The following is a 25,641-nucleotide window of genomic DNA, read 5'->3' on the forward strand; positions in this document are numbered from 1 at the left end:
GCCTCCATTCATGGAGGTCCCAGGGACTTCTTGCTGTCCGGTTTCAAGCCGGCTTAAGTACTTCGGTGTAGATTTGAGAAGATATGTGATCCCTGTCCTACACTAGTATTCAGGATCATTGCTTTTCCCGAGGCCATAATAATTTCAATGATTTAAGGAACATGAAAATTGGAACTTGGAATGTTACAACATTAAAAAATGACTATCGTATCGACATTTTGACTGACGAATTCAGACGATTCGAACTGGATTTATTAGGAGTTTCAGAAACTCATATCCCAGGGGTAGGAAGTATGAAATTAGGTGATATAGAATTTGTTTACTCAGGCTGGAAGGATGGGGTACATAGACAGGGAGTAGGGCTCATGATGAATAAGGAAGCTGCTAAGTCTTGTATAGGCTGGGAAGGTATTAATAATAGAATACTAATTGCTCATTTTATGACTAAAAAGTTCAGGGTATCAGTTATAGTAGTATATGCCCCTGTAGAACCGACTGACGGAGATACTAGTGACTCATATGAATTTTACTTACAGTTACAGGAGCAAATAGACAGGGTCCCAGGTAGAAATATGATGTTATTCCTGGGAGATTTTAATACCCAGGTTGGTAGAAATAGGGATAGATGGTATCCCAGCTTAGGTAAATTTGGTGTAGGAAAAGAAAACAGTAATGGATACAGACTTTTGCAATTTTGTAGGTATAACAATCTAGTTATAACCAATACGGTGTTTGGTCATAAAATGGCTCATAAGCTAACATAGTATTCATGTCATGGTAAGACAGCAAACCTTATTGATTATGTTATAATAAACCGAAGACTGGCAGGACCAATATAGGATACTAGGGTATATAGGAGTGCTGTTATTGATGTTAAAAGAAAAGATCACCATCTAGTAGTGTCTAGGGTTAATTTAAAGCTGAAATATCGGAAGGGTAATTACCTCCCTGGAAGTTATGATGTTAGTAGACTCCAGGATGAGAATTTGAGAGAAACTTTCCAGGAACAGTTGAATACTAAACTTAAAAGTTTAAAATTTGATAATGTGGGAGATGGTTTGAATAATTTTTGAAAAATAATTTGTGAAGTTGCAGAAAGTGTATTAGGGAAGAAAGCTATAACTGCAGCTAAGAATATTAGTGAAAAAGGTTTATTTTTAATAGAAAGGAGAAAGGACTTATACAAGAATTATCTGAGTGATAGATCGTATGAAAACAAAAGAAATGTAAAGAAAGTGGAGAAAGCATTAAAATATGAACTAAGGAGGTGTGAAGGGGAGGTCATGGATAAAATTGCCGAGGATCTGGAAGATGCAGCTAGACGGCATAATAGTAAAATATTGTACAGGCACGTTAACAAATTGAGAGGTAGTAGTCAATCCGGACTTGTCCCAGTTAAAGATAGGAATGGGGTGGCAATTAGCGGTAAGGAAAAAGCTAAAGCGAGATGGGCCGAACATTTTGAGAATTTGCTTAACCAAGATAGAGTTGCAGGAAAAAATATAGAGGAAAATGAAAAAGTATGCGATACTTTGGATGTGAAGGAAGATTTGTTTTGTGAGGAGGAATTAGCAACAGTACTAAAAGGATTAAAGAATAATAAGGCTCCAGGTGCTGATAAGGTGGTAAATGGGTTTCTCAAATATTGTGGCTCTGATGTTAGAAATAAGCTATTGAAGATTATGAATATGATTTTTGAAAAAGGGGAAGTACCTTACGATTTTAGGAAAACTTTAATTAAGCCACTTTATAAGAAAGGTGATAAAAGTGAGTGTGGTAATTATCGAGGCATTAGTCTGGTCTCTGTAGGTAGCAAATTGCTTAGTAATATGATACTTTTTAGACTGAGAGATGCCGTAGACGAAGTTTTAAGAGAAGAGCAGTGCGGTTTTAGAAATGGTAGAGGATATGGCGACCAAATTTTTACTCTTAGGTTAATAATTGAGAAGTGCCTGAGTTTTCAAACACCTTTGGTCCTCACTTTTATAGATTATGAGCAAGCGTTCGATTCTGTTGATATAAGAGCTTTAATACAGGTTTTATCCTTGCATGGTATACCAGGCAAACACATTAAAGTGATTAGTGCTATGTATGAAAATAACACTGCTGCGGTTAAGGTAGAAAATAAGGTTAGCAGCTGGTTTTGTATTAAATCAGGAGTTAAGCAGGGTTGTGTTCTATCCCCCTTTCGATGGATTATTTTGATGGACTTTGTTTTAAGGAGCACAGGAAAGGCAATGGGAGACCGAGGCCGTGGGGTGGAGGACGTCATAAAGAAAGATTTAAAGGAAATAGGAACTTTGTGGGCGGGTTTAAAGAGGGAGGCTTTGAATAGATTGGGATGGACGAGGAGCGTGCGTAGCTGTGTTGGCCTCAGACGGCTTGGTGTTGCGGTGAGTTGTTAGTAGTAGTAGTAGTAAAGGAACTTCCAGGAAAAAATTTAAATAGGGACCTTATTTTGATTTTTTTATGTGTGTGACTTCACTTAGAACTTGTTCCCTAGCTCATGTTTCTTTGACTGGCCATTTCCATCAAATTTAACCCTTTTGACGGTTGGCTCATGTTGTCAATAGCTCCTTATTCTAGCAACCTTCTTTTCTTTAGAACTAAAAATAAATTAATTAAAAAAGCCATATTAAACTTAAGATCAGCAGAAAAAAAGTTCTATAATACTTCAAATTCAAAACGACTAGAAATTACTATTAAAGAATAATTGAAACCCAACAAAAACATAAATTATAATAAACAATCATATCAAAAATAACAGATACTGATATGGATAAATAAATAAATCTTAAAAATGAGTAAAAATTGAAGATTCAAGTTAAACTTAAAAAAAAATACTACAATCAGGAGTTTTGGTACTGCCCCCCTCCCTTAAGTGTAAAAGCTCTAGAGCCCATTGCATCATTTGTAGTTTTATTGGAAATTATATGTATTTGAACAGTGTGCTTTAGTTTTTCTGAACATAGATGACAAATAAAAAGTAAATCACTTTAATAATCAATATTAGTAGGAAAAAATAATGAAAATAAACTGAATATTTAATATATAATTATTTTAATTCCTGGAAATCTTGGCAATTCAAGGTTTTATGTCACCATGTTTTTTTTTTTCATTATCATAAGTAGGCTATAAAAAAATATTTATAATATATTTTGTTTTCAGTAAAGAACAAATGACACAATGGGCTTTAAAATCTTTACAGCTAGGGGAGGAGGAAGGAGGCAACTGTCTTTGTTTTACATCTCCCTTAGTATTCCATGAAAGTTTCAACTAAATGCCCATAGCCATTCCTGAGATCAATATAGCTTTGCACAGATATCCCCTTTTTACAATTTGAATGCACCTAGAGTCTTTTGATGTAGCGAAACGTCCATCTCAATATTTAATGAAATTTTCTAGTTAGTACCTAGGCTATAGCTATTTGTGAGATATTGTAGATAAGCCCTTTTAACATCCTGAATAGCCTACACAATGTTGTTTTGACAAAGTAGGATGCAACTAGACTTTTTTTGATTTAGTTCAGTACTTCTAGATGTCATAGTAGAAGTTGCAGTAGTATTTGCAGCTATAATCGCAGTAGTAGTATCACCACCAATAGTAGCAGTCATAGTCGCAAGTAGCAACAGTTTCATCAACAAGCTGTCACAATTGTAGTTGCAAGTTGTCTTACTTGTTGCAAGTAATTTGCAAGTAGCCACAGTAGCTGTCAAGTTGCGTACGTATTTGCAGTTGCAAGTAGTTGCAGTCAGAAGTTTTCACAGTTTTAAGAAGTTGCAGTTGCAAGTTCTCACAGTCACAAGTAGTCACGGTTGTAAGTTGTCACAGTTGCAAGTAGTCACAGTCATAAGCGGTTGTAGTCAGAAGTTGTCACAGTCACAAGTAGTCAGAGTTCCAAGTAGTAGCAGTAGCATATACAAGTAGTCACAGCCGCAGTCACAAGTAGTTGCAGGCAGTTGTAGTCACAGTCGCAAATAGTTGTAGTTGCAAGAAGTCACAGTTGCAGTCACAGTAGTTGTAGCAATAGTGATGCTGAAGGTTTCAAGTTAATACCCTTAGCTGCTCCTTGGATATTACAGATACACTCTTTTGATCACCTTGGTGTACATAAGGTTTTTTTATTTAGTTTAACATCCCTGAAGTTTATCCTTAATACCCTTAGCCCTTTCTGATGCAGCCAGGATCAAACATTCCCCTCTTTCCCAGTGATAAATCTTCTATGCAAACAACAGGTACAGTGCATAATTTACAACTCTTGCCCTGGGGGCTATGGGGCATGGTATTCCTAGAGGCATAGTTATAAGATCTTTTGAATATTTTAGCAAAGTGGCCATTTGATTTTTTGATCAGAGTTTAGGAGGGGAGAATCTAAAAAGGACAAGGGGGATATTGCCCTCAATGCTTTGTTAAACATGCCCTGAAAGTTTTAAATTAAACTCTAAAATCAAAACGACCAGAAATTACTATTAAAGAATAAATGAAACCCAAAACGAACAGAAATTAAATAAACAATTATAGCCAAAAACATACAACAAGTAATAATATAAATGAATAAATAGATCTTAAAGAGAGTAATGCTTAGACTGAATATGAAAATCAAGCTTAAAACGAAAAAAAAAATATTTTGCTATTAAAGTATAAATGAAACTTAAAACGAACAGAAATTAAATAAACAAGCAATGCGAACAAACATACAATATATATTAATGTAAATGAATAAATAAATCTTAAAACGAGTAAAACTTAAATTGAATATGCAAATCAAGTTTGAATCGAGAAAAACTAACTACAAACACGAGTTTGAATCGTGTAAAAATAACTACAAACAAGAGTTTGGGTATCGCCTCACTGCAGAAGCCTAAAACCAACTGCGTCATTGGTGCCTTGCTGAAAACTAAATGAGTCTTGAACAGTCTTGGAAAGTATAAACAAAATCAAAATCAATATTAGATATATAATGATATTAATTGTTGAAAGATCCATCAGTTCAAATTTTTTTTTCCACTGTAATTTTTATTTTCATTTTCAATGCTGTAAGAACTGGAAAAGAATAAATTTGTAATATACGAGTAATTAGTTTTCAGTGAAGCGCCAATAACACAGAAGGCTTTAGGTTTTTGCAGTTAAAGAAGGGGGCAGTATCCAAATTTTGTTTTTAGTGAAACTAAATTTGTCTTGACCAATCTTGGAAAGAACTAATAAATTAAACTGAATATTTTATGTATAATGATATTAATTGCTGAATGCTCATCACTTCAAAATGTTACTGTAATTTTAATATTTATTTTCAATATTAGGTACAAAAGAAAACATTTGTAATATAATTCTTTTTCAGTAAAGCGCCAATGACGCAATAGGTTTTAGGCTTCTGCATTGAGGCGATACCCAAACTCTTTTTTGTAGTTATTTTTATTCGATTCAAACTTGATTTGCATATTCAATTTAAGCTTCATTCGTTTTAAGATTTATTTATTCATATACATTAATATCTATTGTATGTTTGTTTGCATTGGTTGTTTATTCAATTTCTATTTCTTTGAAGTATAAGATATACTTCAATAAGTGAATATATTTTTTTGTTTTAAGCTTGAATTTTATATTCAACAGAAGCACTCCTTTTTATAAGTTATATTTATTAATTTTCATTAGTACTTTCTGTATGTTTTTTTGCTATGATTGTTTATTTAATTTCTGTTCGTTTTGGGTTTCATTTATTCTCTAATAGTATTTTTTGGTCATTTTGAGTTTGAATTTCAAAAGGTATTTGTATCTTCTGAGCTTAAGTTTAAAATGGCCTTTACTTTTCTTTGAAAAACTTATTTTTCGGAAAGTTTTCTTTAAATTAATTTTTGTCCGTTTTTGATTGCAAAAAGTTTCAAGTTTGTATGGCATGGGTGGGGGGCTGGTTGCTTACTGTCCGATTATTCTTGACTTTAAAAAACGGATCTAGAACTTTCAATTTAAATCGAATGAGGCTTTTTTCAAAGTCTATACGATTACCTCTTTAATAAAAACCTTATATATGAACAATAGGCAGCTTGCATAACTTGTGGACAGCGATTGACAATGAATGGATTGGAAAAATAGCTCCAATAAGGGGGTTTAGACCATTTCACTTGCTGACGCAAAGGGATCACGACTGTTTGGAGTTAGGATTTTGTGTGCCAAAGCAATTTTGCATCTATCTCAGAGTATGTATTTTAACCTTATAATCGTATATTTATAATAGATTTACTTTGTGTTCTTCCCATACAAAGCTTTACATTACTAATGTTTTTGGGGAGGGGGTGGCATAGTTGGCATAAGGAAGAAAAATTTAGCGTATACAGTAGGAGAGGGGGAGGGTAAGATTGGAGACTCATCCAATACGGGGCGGAACTTCACTTATCTCCTCCGTTCCTGATTTAGGAGATTAGACAGACTCATTGGGCTGTAGAATGTTGGACCGTTTGAGTTGTGGAAGACGTTAAAATACTCAAAAATACATTATATTTTCAGTTATTGCAGGATTGATTTCATAGATTGTGGAATGGTGAGCCCCCTAGACCATCATTTGGGTGAGCCTCAACTCATAATATGCAATTTTGATTAATTGTTCCGTGTCTGGTGCATATATTTTTCTATATATGTTATTTTAAGTTATACTTTTATCACACTGCGTTCGTTGTTAGGACTTGAGATACCAACTGTAAACCTTAGCGTAGACAGTGTGGGGGGAAGTCTCCCCCCTCACATACATAATTGAGCAGCCACAGAGAAAGTAATACAAATGAAAATAATCTGTCTTTTGAAAATGTCTTTTTTTAAAAAGACACGAACAAAATCATCTAAAGGAACCGGAAGTGCTATCTCTGACATTTCTGTTGATTCTTTATTCCCGTTACTTTCAAATGTAAAATTTAGAATATTATCGAATGGGTTTAGTCCTCCCCTCCCTGAATAACTCACATTTGGAAAACCCACCCCTGGGAAATTCCTCCCCCCTCAAAGAACATTTTCTTTTCCTGGTGATAATTCCCCCGCGTTAATTTCCACCCAGCAGAAATTATTAATTTACATTAATATCAGCACTAAATTTATTTATTAATTTACATTAATATCTATTGTATGTTTGTTTGCATTTATTGTTTATTTAGTGATTGTTTGATTGTTTATATGCCTCCAGGGTATAACTTACAACGCCTACCCCCAGGCCCTGTTGGGCTGTGTCGACATTACATTTTTTGTTATCAGAACTTTGAACTATTCTAACAAAATTTCTATATCAAAATTTTTATCTGATGCATTTAGGGTGTGGAGGAGGGGGTGGGGGGCTAGTTGCCCTCCAATCTCTTTTGACTCTTAAAAAGTGAACAAGAAATTTCAATTTCCAATCAAATGAACCCCCTCTAAAGTTTATACGAGTATCCCTTCCATACGAAATAATGGGAAGAATTCGGAGAGTTCTTAAATTGCAGCCCTTGCCCTGAGGGCTGTGGGGGAGTTGTCATCCTCAAAGACCTAATTTCCAGAACTTAAAAGTACGTTTCATAAAATGGCTGTCTCAAAATCTTGATAGGATGAGTTTTGGGAAAAGGTGGCGTGAAAGCGGGGTTAGTTGCCCTCAAATAGTTAATGATTATTAAAAAAGTCAGCAGTCCTTTGAATTTTCAATCGAATGAGCCTTTTTTCAAGTTGTTACGACACCGCCTTCTATAAAAACCATTTATGCCCCCAGGGTATAACTTAAAACCCTTGCCTTGAGGGTTGCGGGGCACTGTCCTACTCAAAAACATATTTTCTATCTGAAAATCAACTACGCTGAACAAAATGGCTATCTCAAAATTTTGATTGGAAGTGTTTGGGGGAATTATGGGCGTGGGGGATGGGGCTAGTTGCCCTCCAATCACTTTCGACTATTGAAAAGGGCACTAGCCCTTTGAAGTTCCAATCGAATGAGCCTTTTTTGAAGTTTCTACGACAACACCTTCTATAAAAATTTTATATGACCCCAGGGCATAACTTAAAACCCTTGCCCTAAGGGTTGTGGGGGACTGTCCTCCTCAAAAACATATTTTCTATCTGGAAATCAACTACGCTGAACAAAATGGCTGTCTCAAAAGTTTGATTGGTTGTGTTTTGGGCAATGATGGGCGTGGGGGGGGGGGCTAGGTGCCCACAAATCACTTTCTACTATTAAAATTGGCTCTAGCCCTTTTAATTTCAAATCGAAATAGCATTTTATGAATTTTCTACGACAACCTCTTCTATAAAAACCAAAAATGCCCCCAGGGCATAACTAAAAACCATTGCCCTGAGGGTTGTGGGGGAGTGTCCTCCTTTAAAACATATTTTCTATCTGGAAATCAACTACGCTGAACAAAATGGCTATCTCAAAATTTTGATTGGATGTGTTTGGGGAAATGATGGGCGTGAGGGGGGGCTAGTTGCCCTCCAATCACTATCGACTATTAAAAAGGACACTAGCCCTTTGAAATTCCAATCGAATGAGCCTTTTTTGAAGTTTCTACGACAACGCCTTCTATAAAAAACCTTATATGCCCCCAGGGCATAACTTAAAATCCTTGCCCTGAGAGTTGTGGGGGAATGTCCTCCTCAAAACATATTTTCTATCTGGAAATCGACTATGCTGAACAAAATGGTTATATCAAAATTTTGTGTGGATGTGTGTTGGGAAATTTGGGGCGTGGGGGGGGGGCTAGTTGCCCTCCAATCACTTTCGACTATTAAAAATGGCACTAGTCCTTTGAATTTCCAATCGAATGAGCCTTTTTTGAAGTTTCTACGACAATGCCTTCTATAAAAATTTTATATGCCCCCAGGGCTTAACTTAAAACCCTTGCCCTGAGGGTTGTGGGGGATTGTTCTCCTCAAAAACATATTTTCTAGCTTCAAAGCATCTACTCTGAACAAAATGGCTATCTCAAAATTTTGATTGGATGTGTTTGGGGGAATGATGGGTGTGAGGGGGGGGGCTAGTTGCCCTCCAATCACTTTCGACTATTAAAAATGGCACTATCCCTTTGAATTTCCAATCGAATGAGCCTTTTTTGAAGTTACTACGACAACGCGTTCTAAAAAAACCTTATGTGCCCCCAGGGCATAACTTAAAACCATTGCCCTGAGAGTTGTGGGGGAGTGTCCTCCTCAAAACATATTTTCTATCTGAAAATCAACTACGCTGAACAAATTGGCTATCTCAAAATTTTGATTGGATCTGTTATGGGAAATTATGGGCGTGGGGGGGGGCCGAGGTGCCCTCCAGTCACTTTCGACTATTAAAATAGGCACTAGCCTTTTGAATTTCAAATTGACTGAGCCTGTTTTCAAGTTTCTACGACAACGTCTTCTATAAAAATTTTATATGCCCCCAGGGCATAACTTACAACCCTTGCCCTAAGGTTTGTGGGGGACTGTCCTCAAAAACATATTTTCTATCTGGAAATCAACTACGCTGAACAAAATGGCTATCTCAATATTTTATTGGATGAATTTGGGGGAATGATGGGCGGGAGGGGGGGCAAGTTGCCCTCTAATCACTTTCGAATGTTAAAAAGGGCACTAGCCCTTCAAATTTCCAATCGAATGAGCCTGTTTTGAAGTTTCAAAACAACGCGTTTTAACGCCTGTTTTGAAGTTTCAAAACAACGCCTTCTAGAAAAACCTTATGTGTCCCCAGGGCACAGCTTAAAACCCTTGCCCTGAGAGTTGTGGGGGAGTGTCCTCCTCAAAAACATATTTTCTATCTGGAAATCAACTACGCTGAACAAAATAGCTATCTCAAAATTTTGATTGGTTGTGTTGGGGAAATGATGGGCGTGGGGGGGGGGTAGTTGCCCTCCAATCACTTTTGACTATTAAAAAAGGGTACTATCCCTTTGTATTTTCAATTAATTTAGCCTGTTTTGAAGTTTCTAAGACAAAGCCTTGTATACAAACCTTATATGCCTTCAGGGCATAACTCTAAACCCTTGTCTTCAGGATTCTGGAGTAGTATCCTCCTCAAAAATACATTTTCTATCTGGAAATCAACTACGCTGAACAAAATGGCTATCTCCAAATTTTGATTGGATGTGGTTAAAGGAATGATCTGCTTGGGGGGGGGGGGCTAGTTGCCCTCCAATCATTTTCGACTATTAAAAAGGGCACTAGAACTCTGGATTTCCAATCGAATGAGCCCCATTTGAGGTTTCTACGACGACCCCTTCCATATGAAGTGCCTCCGGGGAAAAAAAAAATAAAAAAAAATAATAAAACATTGGAGCCGTATGGCCTTTACTATAGGCAACGCTACAGCGTTGCACCTGATATGGATTGGTGTGTGAAAAGCTCCTTAGAATGACAGGTATTTGCAAACATTAAACCCAGCAGATTGTTCAAAGTGCCAAAAAGAAGAATTGGAGAGAGCTGACTTCAAGTACCTTTTAAAAAAAGTACTGCGTTAGATATTTGCTCTTACTCCCCTCCAAGTTATGTTGAAGTTGATCAGTCCTTCTGGTAGATGTCCTGATCACAAGGATTCATATCTTCTTTCACCATTCATCAGAGATGTAAGATATGGTATGGACCACAATTGATCCTTTACCTCCCACCAAGTTTAATTCAGGTCTCACAACCTGTTCTTGTAGATGCTTTGATGATGAGTATTTAGGGAGAAATAATTACACTTACACTAAAATAATTACACTTACATTCTGCTAAGTTTTGTTGAGGTTTTACAACTCTTTGTGGTAGATGTTGTGAATACAAGAACTTAGGAGTTCTTTTTCCCTCCATACAGAGGTTTGATTGGGCTTGTGCTCTCGAAATATATAGCAAATACACAAGTTTGGATACCCACCTAGTTTTCCACAAAAGTTTAAGTCAGAATTTTATTTTGTTTTATGAAAATCTGGAACTTCGAGCCCATACATGCAACCCATCTCCTAAACCTAAAGGATTGAAACTTCATCTGGGACCAAAAAGATGGGGAAAACACCAAGAACTTAAAAAAAATATGTATAAAATTTAGATGCACAATAAGCATACCAGAACACAAAGAGAGACAAAGAGCATTTCACATATGGTTGATTCAAAGGAACTTCCAGGAAAAACTTTAAATAGGGGCCTTATTTTGATTTTTTTTTTTTTATCTGTGTGACTTCACTTAGAATTTGTTCCCTTGCTCATGTTTCTTTGACTGGCCATTTCCATCAAATTTAACCCTTTTGACGGTTGGCTCATGTTGTCAATAGCTCCTTATTCTAGCAACCTTCTTTTCTTTAGGACTAAAACTAAATTAAATAAAAAAGCCATATTAAACTTAAGATCAGCAGAAAAAGGTTCTATAATACTTCAAATTCAAAACGACTAGAAATTACTATTAAAGAATAATTGAAACCCAACAGAAACATAAATTATAATAAACAGTCATATCAAAAATAACAGATACGGATATTGATAAATAAATAAATCTTAAAAAGGAGTAAAAATTGAATTGAAGATTGAAGTTAAACTTAAAATGAAAAAAAAAACTACAATCAGGAGTTTGGGTACTGCCCCTCTCCCTTAAGTGTAAAAGTTCTAGAGCCCATTGCATCATTTGTAGTTTTATTGGAAATTATATGTATTTGAACAGTGTGCTTTAGTTTTTCTGAACATAGATGACAAATAAAAAGTAAATCACTTTAATAATCCATATAAGTGGAAAGAAATAATGAAAATAAACTAAATATTTAATATAGAATGATACTAATTCCTGAAAATCTTAGCAATTCGAGGCTTTATGTCACCATGTTTTTCTTTTCAATATCATAAGTAGGCTATAACATTTTTTTTATAATATTTTTTTTTTCAGTAAAGAACAAATGACACAATGGGCTTTAAGATCTTTACAGCTAGGGGAGGAGGAACGAGGCAACTGTCTTTGTTTTACATCTCCCTTAGTATTCCATGAAAGTTTCAACTAATGCCCATAGCCATTCTTGAGATCAATATAGCTTTTCACAGATAGGCCTATGCCCCTTTTACAACTTGAATGCACCTAGTGTCTCTTGATTTAGTGAAACGTCCATCTCAATATTTAATGAAATTTTCAAGTTAGTACCTTTAGCTATTTGTGAGATATTGTAGATAAGCCCTTTTGACATCCTGAATACACAATACTGTTTTGACAAAGCAGGATGCAACTAGACTTTTTTGATTTAGTTCAGTACTTCTAGATGTAATAGTAGAAGTTGCAGTAGTATTTGCAGCGGTAATCGCAGTAGTAGTAGCACCACTAATAGTAGTAGTCACAGTCGCAAGTAGCAACAGTTTGATCAACAAGCTGTCACAATTGTAGTTGCAAGTGTCTTACTTGTTGCAAGTAATTCGCAAGTAGTCACAGTTACAAGTAGCCACTGTAGCTGTCAAGTTGCATACGTATTTGCAGTCGCAAGTAGTTGCAGTCAGAAGTTTTCACAGTCTTAAGAAGTTGCAGTTGCAAGTTCTCACAGTCGTTGCAAGTTGCAAGTTGTCACAGAAGTTGCAGTTGCAAGTAGCTGCTCCTTGTATATTGCAGATACACCCTTTTGATCACCTTGGTGTACATAAGGTTTTCTTGATTTAGTTTAACATTCCCCTGGAGTTTCTCCTTAATACCCTTAGCCCTTTCTGATGCAGCCAGGATCAAACATTCCCCTCTTTCCAGTGATTGATTAAAAAAACTTTCCACAAATTAAGTTTTTCAAAGAAAAGTAAAGAACTCCATTAAACAAAAAATGAACAAAAATAAAATCAATTAATCTACCAAGCGTGAAACTACCATAAATCAGCATCGATAAATAAATGAAACCCAAAACGAACAGAAATTACAATAAATAGCCTAAACGAGTCAAACTCAAAACGAGCAGAAATTAACATGAGTAGGGCTCAAAAACCCTACGTCTTCTCAAGGCCAGAACAAAATTTGCACCTTACTGAAAAAATATAAATGTTTTTGCTTTTATAACTTTAATAAATCTAATAATACTAACATTTTGATTACTAAATATCAGTATATGTATATTAAACTGACAATGCACATTCATTTGTATTTTTTCAGTATAGTGCAAATTTTGTTCTGGCCTTGGGAGGGCATAGGGGTTTTGCGCCCAACTTATGTTAATTTCTGCTCGTTTTGAGTTTGACTCGGTTATTTATTGTAATTTCTGTTCGTTTTGGGTTTCATTTATTTATCGATACTGGTTTGTGGTAGTTTCACGCTTGGTAGATAATTTGATTTGATTTTTGCTCATTTTTTGTTTAATTGAGTTCTTTACTTTTCTTTGAAAAACTCATTTTGTGGAAAAAGTATTTTTGATGAATGTCTTTTCGTTTTATATTGACATAGTTTTTTCAGGGAAAAAGAAAATACCACTATAAATCTTTTCGTTTTTTAAGACTTTATAGTTTGGTCTGCTATTTGTATGCTGGAGAAAATTTTTCAGCAATTTTTAACAACATACACCCTTTTAAAAACCTGGACACAAATAGTACTGTTTAATTTAGTTTCATACCTCCTTTAGTTGACCTGAAATGGAAAACTCTATACCATTCGCAAAAAAACCTGTTTATTTTCTTTGATAGCTTGGATACACTTACGCTATTTTGATTTGGTTAAATTTTAAGAGCAGAAGTAGCCCCGAAAGTTTGAACATAATACCCTCAGTCGTTCTTGGTATACTTCTGAGATGCCTTATGGGTAATTAGCATTAACACTGTGAATTTTTATTTAATCTTATGGCAACATTTATTTTTTAAAAATAATGGGCAATTGGGAGGGTGGGCGTGGAAGGGGGACTAGTTGCCCTCCAATCACCTTCGACTATTAAAAAGGGCATCAGCCCTTTCAATTTTCAATCGAATGAGCCCCTTTCGAAGTTCCCACGACAACTCCTTCGATACGAAGTGCCCTGGTCTAAACAACAACAACAACAAAAAATATCACTAATCAATTTCGACTATTAAAAAGGGTACTATCCCTTTGAACTTCAAATCGAATGAGTCCTTTTCTGAAGTTTTTACGACAATGCCTTCTATAAAAAACCTTATATGCCCCCAGGGCATAATTTAAAACCCTTGCCCTCAGGGCTGTGGCGGAGTATCGTCCTCAAAAACATATTTTCTATCTGTAAATCAACTACGCTGAACAAAAGGGCTATCTAAAAATTTTTATTGGATGTGTTTGGGGGAATGATGGGCGTGGGGGGGATCTCCTCCTCAAAAACATGTTTTCTATCTGTAAATCAACTACGCTGAACAAAATGGCTATCTCAAAATTTTTATTGGATGTGTTTGGGGGAATGATGGGCGTAGGGGGGGGTCTCCTCCTCAAAAACATGTTTTCTATCTGAAAATCAACTAAGCTGACCAAAATGGCTATCTGAAAATTTTGATTGGATGTGTTTGGGGGAATGATTGGCGCGGGGGTGGACTAGTTGCCCTCCAATCACTTCCGACTATTAAAAAGGGCACTAGCCCTTTGAATTTCCAATCGAATGAGCCCCTTTTGAAGTTTCTAACATCTTCTATAAAAACCTTATATGCCCCCAGGGTATAACTTAAAACCCTTGCCCTGAAGGTTGTGGGGGAGTGTCCTCCTCAAAAACATGTTTTCTATCTTGAAATCAACTACGCGAAACAAAATGGCTATCTCAAAATTTTGATTGGATGTGTTTGGGCGAAGGATGGGCGTGGGGGGGGGGCTGGGGGGGGGTGCCCTCCAATCACTTCCGACTATTAAAAAGGGTACTAGCCCTTTGAATTTCCAATCGAATGAGCCTGTTTTGAAGTTTCTACGACAACGCCTTCTATAAAAACCTTATATGCCCCCAGGGCATAACTTAAAACCCTTGCCCCGAGGGTTGTGTGGGAGTGTCCTCCTCAAAAATATATTTTCTATCTTAGAATCAACTACGCTGAACAAAATGGTTATCTCAAAATTTTGATTGGATGTGTTTCGGGTAATGATGGGTGGAGGGAGGGGGGCTAGTTGCTCTCCAATCACTTTCGACTATTAAAAAGGGCACTAGCCCTTTGAATTTCCAATCAAATGAGCCCCTTTGGAAGTTTCTACGGCAACGCCTTCTATAAAACCCTTATTTGCCGCCAGGGCATAACTTAAAACTCTTGTCCTGAGGGTTGTGGGAGAGTTTCCTCCTCAAAAACACATTTTCTATCTGGAAATCAACTACGCTGAACAATATGGCTATCTCAAAATTTTGATTGCATGTGTTTGGGGGAATGATGGGCGTGGGGGGGGGGAAGTCTCCTCCTCAAAAACATGTTTTCTATCTGAAAATCAACTACGCTGAACAAAATGGCTATCTCAAAACTTTGATTGGATGTGTTTGGGGGAATGATGGGCGCGGGGGGGCTAGTTGCCCTCCAATCACTTCCGACAATTAAAAAGGGCACTAGCCCTTTGAATTTCCAATCGAATGAGCCCCTTTTGAAGTTTCTACGACAACATCTTCTATAAAAACCTTATATGCCCCTAGGGTATAACTTAAAACCCTTGCCCTGAGGGTTGTGGGGTAGTGTCCTCCTAAAAAACATATTTTCTATCTGGAAATCAACTACGCTGAACAAAATGGCTATCTCAAAATTTTGATTGGATGTAATTGGGGTAATGATGGGTGTGGGGGGGGGCTATTTGCCCTCCAATCACTTTCAACTATTAAAAAGGGCACTAGCCCTTTGAATTTCCAATCAAATGAGCCCCTTTTGAAGTTTCAACGACAACGCCTTCTATAAAAACCTTATATGCCGCCAGGGCATAACTTAAAACCCTTGGCCTGAGTGTTGTGGGGGATTTTCCTCCTCAAAAATATATTTTCTATCTGGAAATCGACTACGCTGAACAAAATGACTATTTCAAAATTTTGATTGCATGTGTTTGGGGGAATGATGGGCGTGGGGGGGGCTAGTTGCCTTTCAATAAAAACTTTATATGCCCCAGGGCATAAATTACAACCCTTGCCCTGAAGGCTGTGGGGGGAGGGGTTGTCATCCTTAAAGACCTTATTTCCAAAACTTTCAACTACGTTGAATAAAATGGCTATCTAAAAGTTTTGGTTTGATGTGTTTGGGGAAAAGGTGGGCGTGAGAGGGGTGTTAATTGCACTCCAATCACTTTCGACTATTCAAAAGGGTACTATTCCTTTGAATTTCCAATCGAATGAGCCCTTTTCGAAGTTTCAACGACAACTCCTTCGATACGAAGTGCCTGTCGAAGAAAGAAAGAAAAAAAAAAAAACACATTGTGGCCACATCGTTCTTTACTTAGGCAGCGCTTGCGTGCTGCCTATGATAAATCTTCTGTGTAAACAACAGGTGCAGTGCATAATTTACAACTCTTGCCGTGGGGGCTATGGGGCATGGCATTCCTAGAGGTATAGTTATAAGATCTTTTGAATATTTTTAGCAAAGTGGCTATTTGATTTTTTGATTAGTATTTAGGAGGGGAGAATCTAAAAAGGACAAGGGGGCTATTGCCCTCAATGCATTGTTAAACATGCCCTGAAAGTTTTAACTTAATACCCTCTGCTGTTCCTGAGTTATTTTTGATGTGCTCTTTTGACAATCACCAGGCAAATGGTGTGTTTTGGTTCTATTCAGTATATCCTGAAAGTAGTCACAATTAGAAGTAGTTGCATTCACAGTTGCATGTAGTCACAATTGCAGTTGAACCAGTTGCAGCTGCAGTAGTAGTAGTGGCCCTGAAAGATTTAAGTCAGTATCCTTGGCTGTCCCTAAAATATTGTAGATTCCCCCTTTGCTAGCCTGGATTCACATTGTGTGTTTTTATTTATTTCCCCAACATTTCCTGAAGTTTCTCATTAACACCCTTAGCTTTTTCAGACCTACCCACAATAAAACCATTTTCTATTCACAATGATAAATCCTGCGAGTAAACACTGGGAAATTTTCATAATTTACAACCCTTGCCTTTGGGGATTTGCAGGGCTTGGTATTCCTCGAGGTCTAGTTATTAAAGATGTTAACTATTTTGAGCAATTTTTTTTTTCAAGATTTTGAACCGTGTTAGGGAATGAGTATCTAAATAGGGTTAGGGGTGGAGTGGCTGGCTGCCCTCAGATTGTTTTTGAGCATCCCCCTGAACATAACATGAATGTTTGAACTTAATACCCTCTGCTGTCTCTGAAATATTGCTTGTATGTCCTTTTAATAACAGCATGCCCACAGTGTGTTTTAATTTTGTTCAATATCCTTCTCGAAATTTCCTGAAAGTAGTCCCAAGTAAAAGTAGAAACATATGCAAGTAGTTGTATTCCCAATCACAAGTAATTTTAGTCACAGTCACAGGTAGTTGCAGTTGCAGTCATAGCTGCAGTAGTAGTGGCCCTGAAAGTTTCAGATTAATCCCCTTACTTTTTCTGAAAATATTGCAGATACATATTGTTGATGTCCTGGATGCACAGTGTCTTTTGATGTAGCTCAACATTCCCCAAAGTCTTACTTAAATACCTTTAGCCTCTTTGTACACACTTAGGATCAAATATTCTCTCCTTTCCCAATGATTAATTAAAAAAAAACTTTTTCCACAAAATAAGTTTTTCAAAGAAAAGTAAAGAACTCCATTAAACCAACAATGAGCAAAAATAGAATCAAATAATCTACCAGGCTCGAAACTACCACATATCAGCATCAATAAGTAAATGAAACCCAAAACAAACATAAATTACAATAAATAACCTAGTCAGACGCCAAAAAAGAAGATATTAACATGGGTTGGGCGCAAAACCCCTTTGCCTTCCCAAGTCCACAACAAAATTTGCACTTTACTGAAAAAAATACAAATGAATGTACATTGTCAGTTTAATATACATATACTGATATCTAGTAATCAAAATGTTAAAATTATTTGATTTTTTAAAGTTATAAAAGTAAAAACATTTATATTTTTTTCAGTAAAGTGCAAATTTTGTTCTGGCCTTGGGAAGGCATAGGGGTTTTGCGCCCAACTTATGTTAATTTCTGCTCGTTTTGAGTTTGACTCGGTGATTTATTTTATTTCTGTTCGTTTTGGGTTTCATTTATTTATCGATGCTGATTTGTGGTAGTTTCGAGCTTGGTAGATTATTTTATTTTATTTTTGCTCATTTTTTGTTTAATGGAGTTTTTTATTTTTCTTTTAAAAACTTATTTTGTGGGAAAAGTTTTTTAAATAATTTTTGTTCGTTTTATATTGACAAAGTTTTTTTCAGGGAAAAAGAAAAGAACATTCTAAATCTTTTCTTTTTTTTAGATTTTGTAGTTTGTCCTCCTATTTGTATGCTGAAGAAAAATTTTCAGCAATTTTTAACAACATACAGCATTCGAAAAATCTGGACATAAATAGTACTGTTTAACTTAGTGTCATACCTCCTCTAGTTGACCTGAAATGGAAAACTTGATTCCATTCGCCAAAAAATCTGTTTACTTTCTTTGATAGCTTTGATACATTTACACTACTTTGATTTGGTTAAATTTTAAGAGCAGAAGTAACCTCGAAAGTTTAAACATAATACCCTCTGTCGTTATTGGGATGCTGTTGATATGCCTTATTGGGAATTAGTATTATAACTGTGCATTTTTGTTTAATATTGAGGCAACATTTATTTTTTAAACATAATGGGCAAATGGGAGGGTGGGAGTGGAAGGGGGATTAGTTGCCCTCCAATCATTTTCGACTATTAAAAAGGGCATCAGCCCTTTCTATTTTCAATCGAATGAGCCCCTTTCGAAGTTCACACGACAACTCCTTTGATATAAAGTGCCCTGGTCTAAACAACAACAACAACAAAAAATATCACCAATTACTTTTGACTATTAAACAGGGCACTAGTCCTTTGAATTTCAAATCGAATGAGCCCTTTTCTGAAGTTTCCACGACAACATCTTCTATAAAAAACCTTATATGCCCCCATGGCATAACTTAAAACCGTTGCCCTGAGGGCTGTGGCGGAGTACCCTCCTCAAAAAAATATTTTCTATCTGTAAATCAACTACGTTGAACAAAATGGCTATCTCAAAATTTTTATTGGATGTGTTGGGGGAATGAGGGGCGTGGAGGGGGGCTAGTTGCCCTCCAATCACTTTTGACTATTAAAAAGGGCATTAGTCCGTTGAATGTCCAATCGAATGAGCATTTTTTGAAGCTTATACGACAACGCCTTCTATAAAAACATTATATGCCCCTGGGCATAACTTAAAACCCTTGCCCTGAGGGTTGTAGGGAAGTGTCCTCCTCAAAAACATATTTTCTATCAGAAAATCAACTACGCTGAACAAAATGGCTATCTCAAAATTTTGATTGGATGTATCTGGGGGAATTATAGGCGTGGGAGGGCTAGTTGCCCTCCAATCACTTTCAACTATTAAAAAGGGCACTAGCCCTTTGAATTTCCAATCAAATGAGCCTCTTTTGAAGTTTCTATGACAACGCCTTCTATAATAACCTTATATAACCCAGGATATAACTTAAAACCCTTGCCCTGAGGGTTGTTGGGGAGTGTCCTCCTCAAAAACGTATTTTCTATCTGGAAATCAACTACGCTGAACAAAATGGCTATCTCAAAGTTTTAATTGGATGTGTCTGGGAGAATGATGGGCGTGGGGGAGGGGCTAGTTCCCCTTCAATTACTTTCGACTATTAAGAATGGAACTAGCCCTTAGAATTTCCAACTGAATGAGCTTTTTTTGAAGTTTTTACGACAACGCCTTCTATAAAAACCTTATATGCCCCCAGGGCATAACTTATAACCCTTGCCATGAGGGTTGTGGGGGAGTGTCCTCCTCGAAAACATATTCTCTATCTGGAAATCAACTAACCCTTTGGTACTAGCCCTTTGAATTTCCAATCGAATGAGCCTGTTTTGAAGCTTCTACGACAACGCCTTCTATAAAACTTTATATGCCCCTTATATGGGGGAATGATGGGCGTGGGGGGGGGCTAGTTGCCCTCCGATCACTTTTGATTATTAAAGAGGGCACTAGCCACTCCAATTTCCAATCGAGTGAGCCCTTTTCGAAGTTTCTTCGACGACTCCTTTGATACGAAGTGCCTGGGTATGGAGAAGAAAACCCAAAAAACAACACATTGTGCCCACATTGTTCTTTACTTAGGCAGCGCTAGCGCGCTGCCTATGAAATGGTGGGCGTGAGAGGGGGTTAGTTACCGTCCAATCACTTTCAACTATTAAAAAGGGGACAAGCCCTTTGAATTTCCAATCAAATGAGTCTTTTTTGAAGTTTCTATGACAACGCCTTCTATAAAAACCTTATATGCCCCCAAGCCATAACTTAAAACCCTTGCCCCGAGGGTTGTGGAAGAGTTTCGTCCTCAAACACATATTTTTTATCTGGAAAACAACTACGCTGAACAAAATGGCTATCTTAAAATTTTGATTGGATGTGTTTGGGGGAATGATGGGCGTAGGGGGGGGGGGGGGCTAGTTGCCCTCCAATAACTTTCGACTATTAAAAAGGGCACTAGCCCTTTGAATTTCCAATCGAAAGCGCCTTTCTTGAAGTTTCAACGACAATGCCTTCTATAAAAACCCTATGTGCCCCCAGGCTATAACTTAAAACCCTTGCCCCGAGGGTTGTAGGGGAGTGTCCTCCTCAAAAATATATTTTCTATCTTGAAATCAACTACGCTGAACAAACTTGCTATCTCAAAATTTTGATTGAATGTGTTTGGGGGAATAATGGACGGGGGGGGGGGGTAGTTGCCCTCCAATCACTTTCGACTATTAAAACGGGCACTAGCCGTTTGAATTTCCAATCGAATGAGTCTTTTTTGAGGTTTCTAAGACAACGGGTTGTAGGGGAGTGTCCTCCTCAAAAAGATATTTTCAATGAGGAAATCAACTACGCTGAACAAAATGGTTATCTCAAGATTTTGATTGGGTATGTTAGGGGAGATGATGGGCGTGGGGGGGGGCTAGTTGACCCCCAATCACTTTCAACTATTAAAAAGGGCACTATCTCATTGAATTTCGACTCGAATGAGCCTTTTTTGGAGTTTCTACAACAATGCCTTCTATAAAAACCCTATATGCCCCCAGGGCATAACTTAAAACCCTTGCCCTGAGGGTTGTGGAAGAGTGTCCTCCTCAAAAAGATATTTTCCATCCGGAAAACAAGTACGCTGAACAAAGTTTCTACTTCAAAATATTCGTTGGATGTGTTTGAGGGGATTTTGGGTGTGGGGGGGGGCTAGTTGCCCTCCAGTCATCTTTGAGTATTAAAATGAGCACTAACCACTCCAATTTCCCATCAAAAGAGCCCTTTTCAAAGTTCCTACATCAACTCCTTCGATACGAAGTGCCCGGGTGGAGAAAAAAAAACATATTGTGCCCACATCGTTCTTTACTGAGGCAGCGCTAGCGCGCTGCCTATGATAAATCCAGCATGTAAAATGGACATATTGCAAAATTTGCATTACTCGCCCTAGGGGCTGTTGGGGGCATGGCTTCCCTGCAGACGTAATTGTTAGGGCTTTTGACTATTTTAAACAAAATGGTTTTTCATATTTTTTTCAGTGTTGAAGGTGAGGGGGGGTGCATCTACAAGGGCAGGAGGGACTGGTTGCCCTCCAATGACTCTTCAACATCCCCTTAAAATGTCAACTAATACCCTCTGCTATTCCTTAGATACTGTTGACACGCCCTTTTGACAATTATCCTGCATATAGTGTGTTATAATTTTGTTCAACATCCCCCCCTCCCAACATTTTTTTAAAGTTGTTTCTTAATACCCCGATTCGTTTTGGAGACTTAGGATCAAAGATGGCCCCTATTACCAATATCCAATCTTACATATAAACAATTACCATCATGCATAACTTACAATCCTTGCCCCAGTGCCTGTGGGGGGTTATGTCATCCGTGGAGGCATAGTTATTGCCCTTTTTAAGTGACCAAAAATATTGGAGGGTAACTAGCCCCACTCCCACGCATATTTTCCCCCGAAAAACCGTCTGATCAAAATTTTGAGATAGCCGTTTTGTTCAGCATAGTTCAAAAGTGCCAAAACTATGCCTTTGGAGATAACATGACACCCCCCCCCCCTGTAACCTCTGGGGATAGTTCTTTCAGCATAGTTCAAAAGTGCCAAAACTATATCTTTGGAGATAATATGACACCCCCCCCCCCGGTAGCCTCTGGGGATAGCTCTTAAAGTTATAAAATGTGCCCATTGTTTACGCAAAGTATTTGTTATTGGGAAGTATTCAGAGATTTATCGAGGATGGGAGAGGAGAATCTGTGCTTGGAGCGGTTTTTTTTGTGGAAAATTTTCCGTGTGGAGGGAAATTTCTAGGGGTGAACTTTCCAGGGAAAAATTTACAGTGGGGGGATTGGACGTAATTCCTGTATGAAATTCTTTTTATTTGTCTTGCTTTCTCGTTGCTTACTCAGTTTTGCATATGCAGATGTTCCAGGGAAATTTTCAGCATATTTGGATTTCTGGGAAATAATTTCCATGGAAGGGGGGATTTCTGGAGTAATCAGAGAAACGATTAGAACTTAGTCTTTTTTAAATGAACGTATGCTAAGGACAATTTTTCAGGCTGAATCTTCAACAAGAAGTTGTACAGGAGGGGGGGGGGATTTTCAGCAAAGATGGAATTCTCCAGAATGAATTTTACGGTGGGGGGGTATATTTTACGTGGGAGGAACTTTCCACAGAGGGTTTTCCCGAGAGGGAAGGGAATTTTTCATAGAGGGTGACCCAGATTTACTGGCATTATTTAAAAAACGATAAGAAATAAAAAAACAAGTTTTTTCAGCTGAAAGTAAGGAGCAACATTAAAAATCAAAATGAACAGAAATCATTTCGTATATGAAGGGGTGGTTCCTCAACACCTTGCTCTTTTTGATAAAATTTAACTGTTTGTCCCTATTTTTAAGAACAACTCCTAAAACACAAAGGTCGTTAAATTAGAATAGAAAGCTTTTTAAAAGTACTAAAAACTTTAGTGCGAAGAGCAAGGTATTAAGGAGGGCGGACCCTTAACATACGGAATAATTTCTGGTAGTTTGAGTTTTAATGTTGTTCCTTACTCTCAGTTGAAAAAAAAATAGTTTTTTTATTTAACAATGTAAAAGAAAAGATTTAACTTATTTATTACATCATAATTGCAGCAATATCACATTTAGTTCTTTTGAAACTTTTCTTTTTGATACTGGAACAAGTCATTGATTTGGTCATTAGCTCTGGAAATGAGGCAAAAGAAAAACGGCTCCTGGATTGTTGCACTTCCTGCCTGAAGGGTCATGAAGTGAAGTTCAGCACTGCTGGTCTGGACTATGAAGTTTAGTGCCATCTTCTTTACCTACTTTACTTTTTTACTCCTCTTTGAGTAACTGACTTCTCCCATCCCTGTGAAAATTCTTCTGATCTTTTTATATTTAAAATGTAAATCTGTGTATTTTTGACATGAAGTATATGTATGTTTCCTCTTCAGGGCACATTTTTACTATGTTATTTATTAACTCATCAAATTTTTGTTTAATTATTCAATACTACTCGTTTTTTGAATTACAAATTGCTCAAATTAAGAAAACTCAGACTATCCAAAATTAGCCTGGCTCTTAAATATTTGAATAATCAACGTTTTAGTATGTTTTTGTTGCTACAGCTAGTTTTTTTTTTGCTCAGGCTGTAAGAGATATAACATAATGAATATGCATTAGCACTTCAGTAAATTTAATCGTTCTTGGTTCATTCTAGGAATTTTGCTAATCTGGGAAAGGAATAGAGCAGAAATTCTCTTGAATTTAGTGCATTGGCTGGAAGAAGAAAAAACATGAACTGTGATTTTTGCCGCAACAAGTTTGTAATAAGAGGTATTTCGTCTTTGTTTTGCATGCATATTTCTAAGATTTGTGAAGTCGTTTGTTTGTCCAAAATCAGAGCATGTTTCACACTAAAAAACAAAACCAAACCAGATTTGAAAACCGGCAATTTGCTGTTACCATATTAAATTTTTATGGAAAACAGTGTGGAAGAAATACTGATAAAATTTACCCTCTGAAGCTTATGTGTCCAAATACTTGTACATTTCTGGATTTATACCCCAATTCTATTAGAAAGTATTAAATAGTATTTTTGATTTTTGTATTCTTTGAGTTTAATTAAATGATACCAAAGTCACTATTCAGGGCAAGGAAATCGATTGGGTTGATCAGTTGCTTTGCCTAAGGACTGTGCTGACGTATACAAATTGTTCCTCAAAAGACATAAAACAATGCCTGGCTCTTGCCTCTGTATGCTTTAGTCACTGTGCTCTATTTGGAAAAATGAATACCTTTCTATAAAGCTGAAGATATGACTTTTCCTGCTTTAGTGATTCTGGTTTTATCGTGTGGAATGGAGACATGGGCCCTAAAAGCCGATGACAAACACTGACTGGTGGTTTTCAAAACCATATTGCTCCAAAAGCGTGCTGGAATCACCTACCTGAATTGTTCATCAAACGAACAGCTACTGTCCTCTCTAAACTACTCACAAACCACCATGCAGACCATCCAACTATAAGATCATAATTAAAACCTATTGGCTGAGACTACTAAGTCTTTTTTATGAAGCTAGTCTTGAATTGGATAAACTAGTTAAATAATTGTCGTTCCTGTGAAGAATTAAATAAAAAAAAACAAGGTATTTTTTAGCTGAAAGTAAGGAGCAGCATTAAAACTCAGAACTAACAGGAATTATTCCGTATAGGAGAGGCTTGTCCCCCTCCTCAGTACCTTGCTCTACACGCTAAAGTTTTTAGTATTTTTTAATAAGCTTCCTATTCTTATTAAGCGACCCTTGTGTTTCAGGGGTCATTCTGAAAAAATTGGGACAAACAGTCAGAATTTAGCGTAAAGAGCAAGGTATTGAGGAGGAGGGCAATCCCTTCAGATACGGAACAATTTCTATTCGTTTAAGCTAGTTTCTGATCGTTTTTCAAATATGGCCATTAAATCTGGCTCACCCTCCAATAAAAATTCCCTCACCTCACAGATAACTTCTCCGTGGAAAGTTCCTCCAAAACAAAATACACCCCCCCCGTAAAATCCCTTCAGGAAAATTCCGTCGTCGCTGAAAATCCCCCCACCCGTAAAGTTTCTTGCAGAAGATTCAGCCTGACAAATTCTTCTTAGCATAATTTTATTTGAAAAAGACTAAGTTCTAGTTATTTTTTCAAACACTCCGGAAATCCCCCCTTCCATGGAAATTATTTCCGGGAATCCAAACACGCTGAAAATTTCTCCGGAATATCTCCACATGCAAAATTGACTAGGTGAAGAGAAAGTAAGATAAATAAAAAGAATTTCGTATTGGAATTCTGTCAATCCACCCAGTGCAAAATTTCTCTGGAAAGTTAACCCCCTGAAATTTCTCTCTACGGGGAAAATTATCCCCATGGTAACCTATCCCAAGCAACCCCCCCCCCCCAACAACAATATCTGTATACTTCCCAATAGCAAATACTATACCTAAACAATGGGCTGATTTTGTAACTTAAAGACCTATCTGAAGGGGCAGGGGGGTGGGGTGGGTCATTTTATCTCCAAAGGCATATTTTTGAGTCTTTTTAACTATGCTGAACAAAATGGCTATCTTAAAATTTTGATCAGA

At 37.0% G+C, this 25,641-nt stretch overlaps 1 protein-coding gene across 2 annotated transcripts in view; it reads left to right on the top strand.

Annotated features, from left to right (window-relative positions):
- qin (tudor domain-containing protein qin) overlaps window positions 1–25,641 on the top strand; it is a 207,348-nt gene that overhangs the window by 11,119 nt on the left and 170,588 nt on the right. For both annotated transcript variants that reach the window (XM_089093401.1, XM_089093402.1), the window contains exon 2: window positions 23,746–23,861. In XM_089093401.1, the coding sequence (XP_088949527.1) occupies window positions 23,822–23,861 (40 nt within the window). In that variant the 5' untranslated portion in view covers window positions 23,746–23,821. The remainder of the gene's footprint in view (window positions 1–23,745; window positions 23,862–25,641) is intronic.

The sequence above is a fragment of the Artemia sp. Qi Xiang Cuo genome, chromosome 8, assembly GCF_049724085.1.
Source record: "Artemia sp. Qi Xiang Cuo chromosome 8, ASM4972408v1, whole genome shotgun sequence".
In the NCBI taxonomy this organism is placed as follows: Eukaryota; Metazoa; Arthropoda; class Branchiopoda; order Anostraca; family Artemiidae; genus Artemia; species Artemia sp. Qi Xiang Cuo.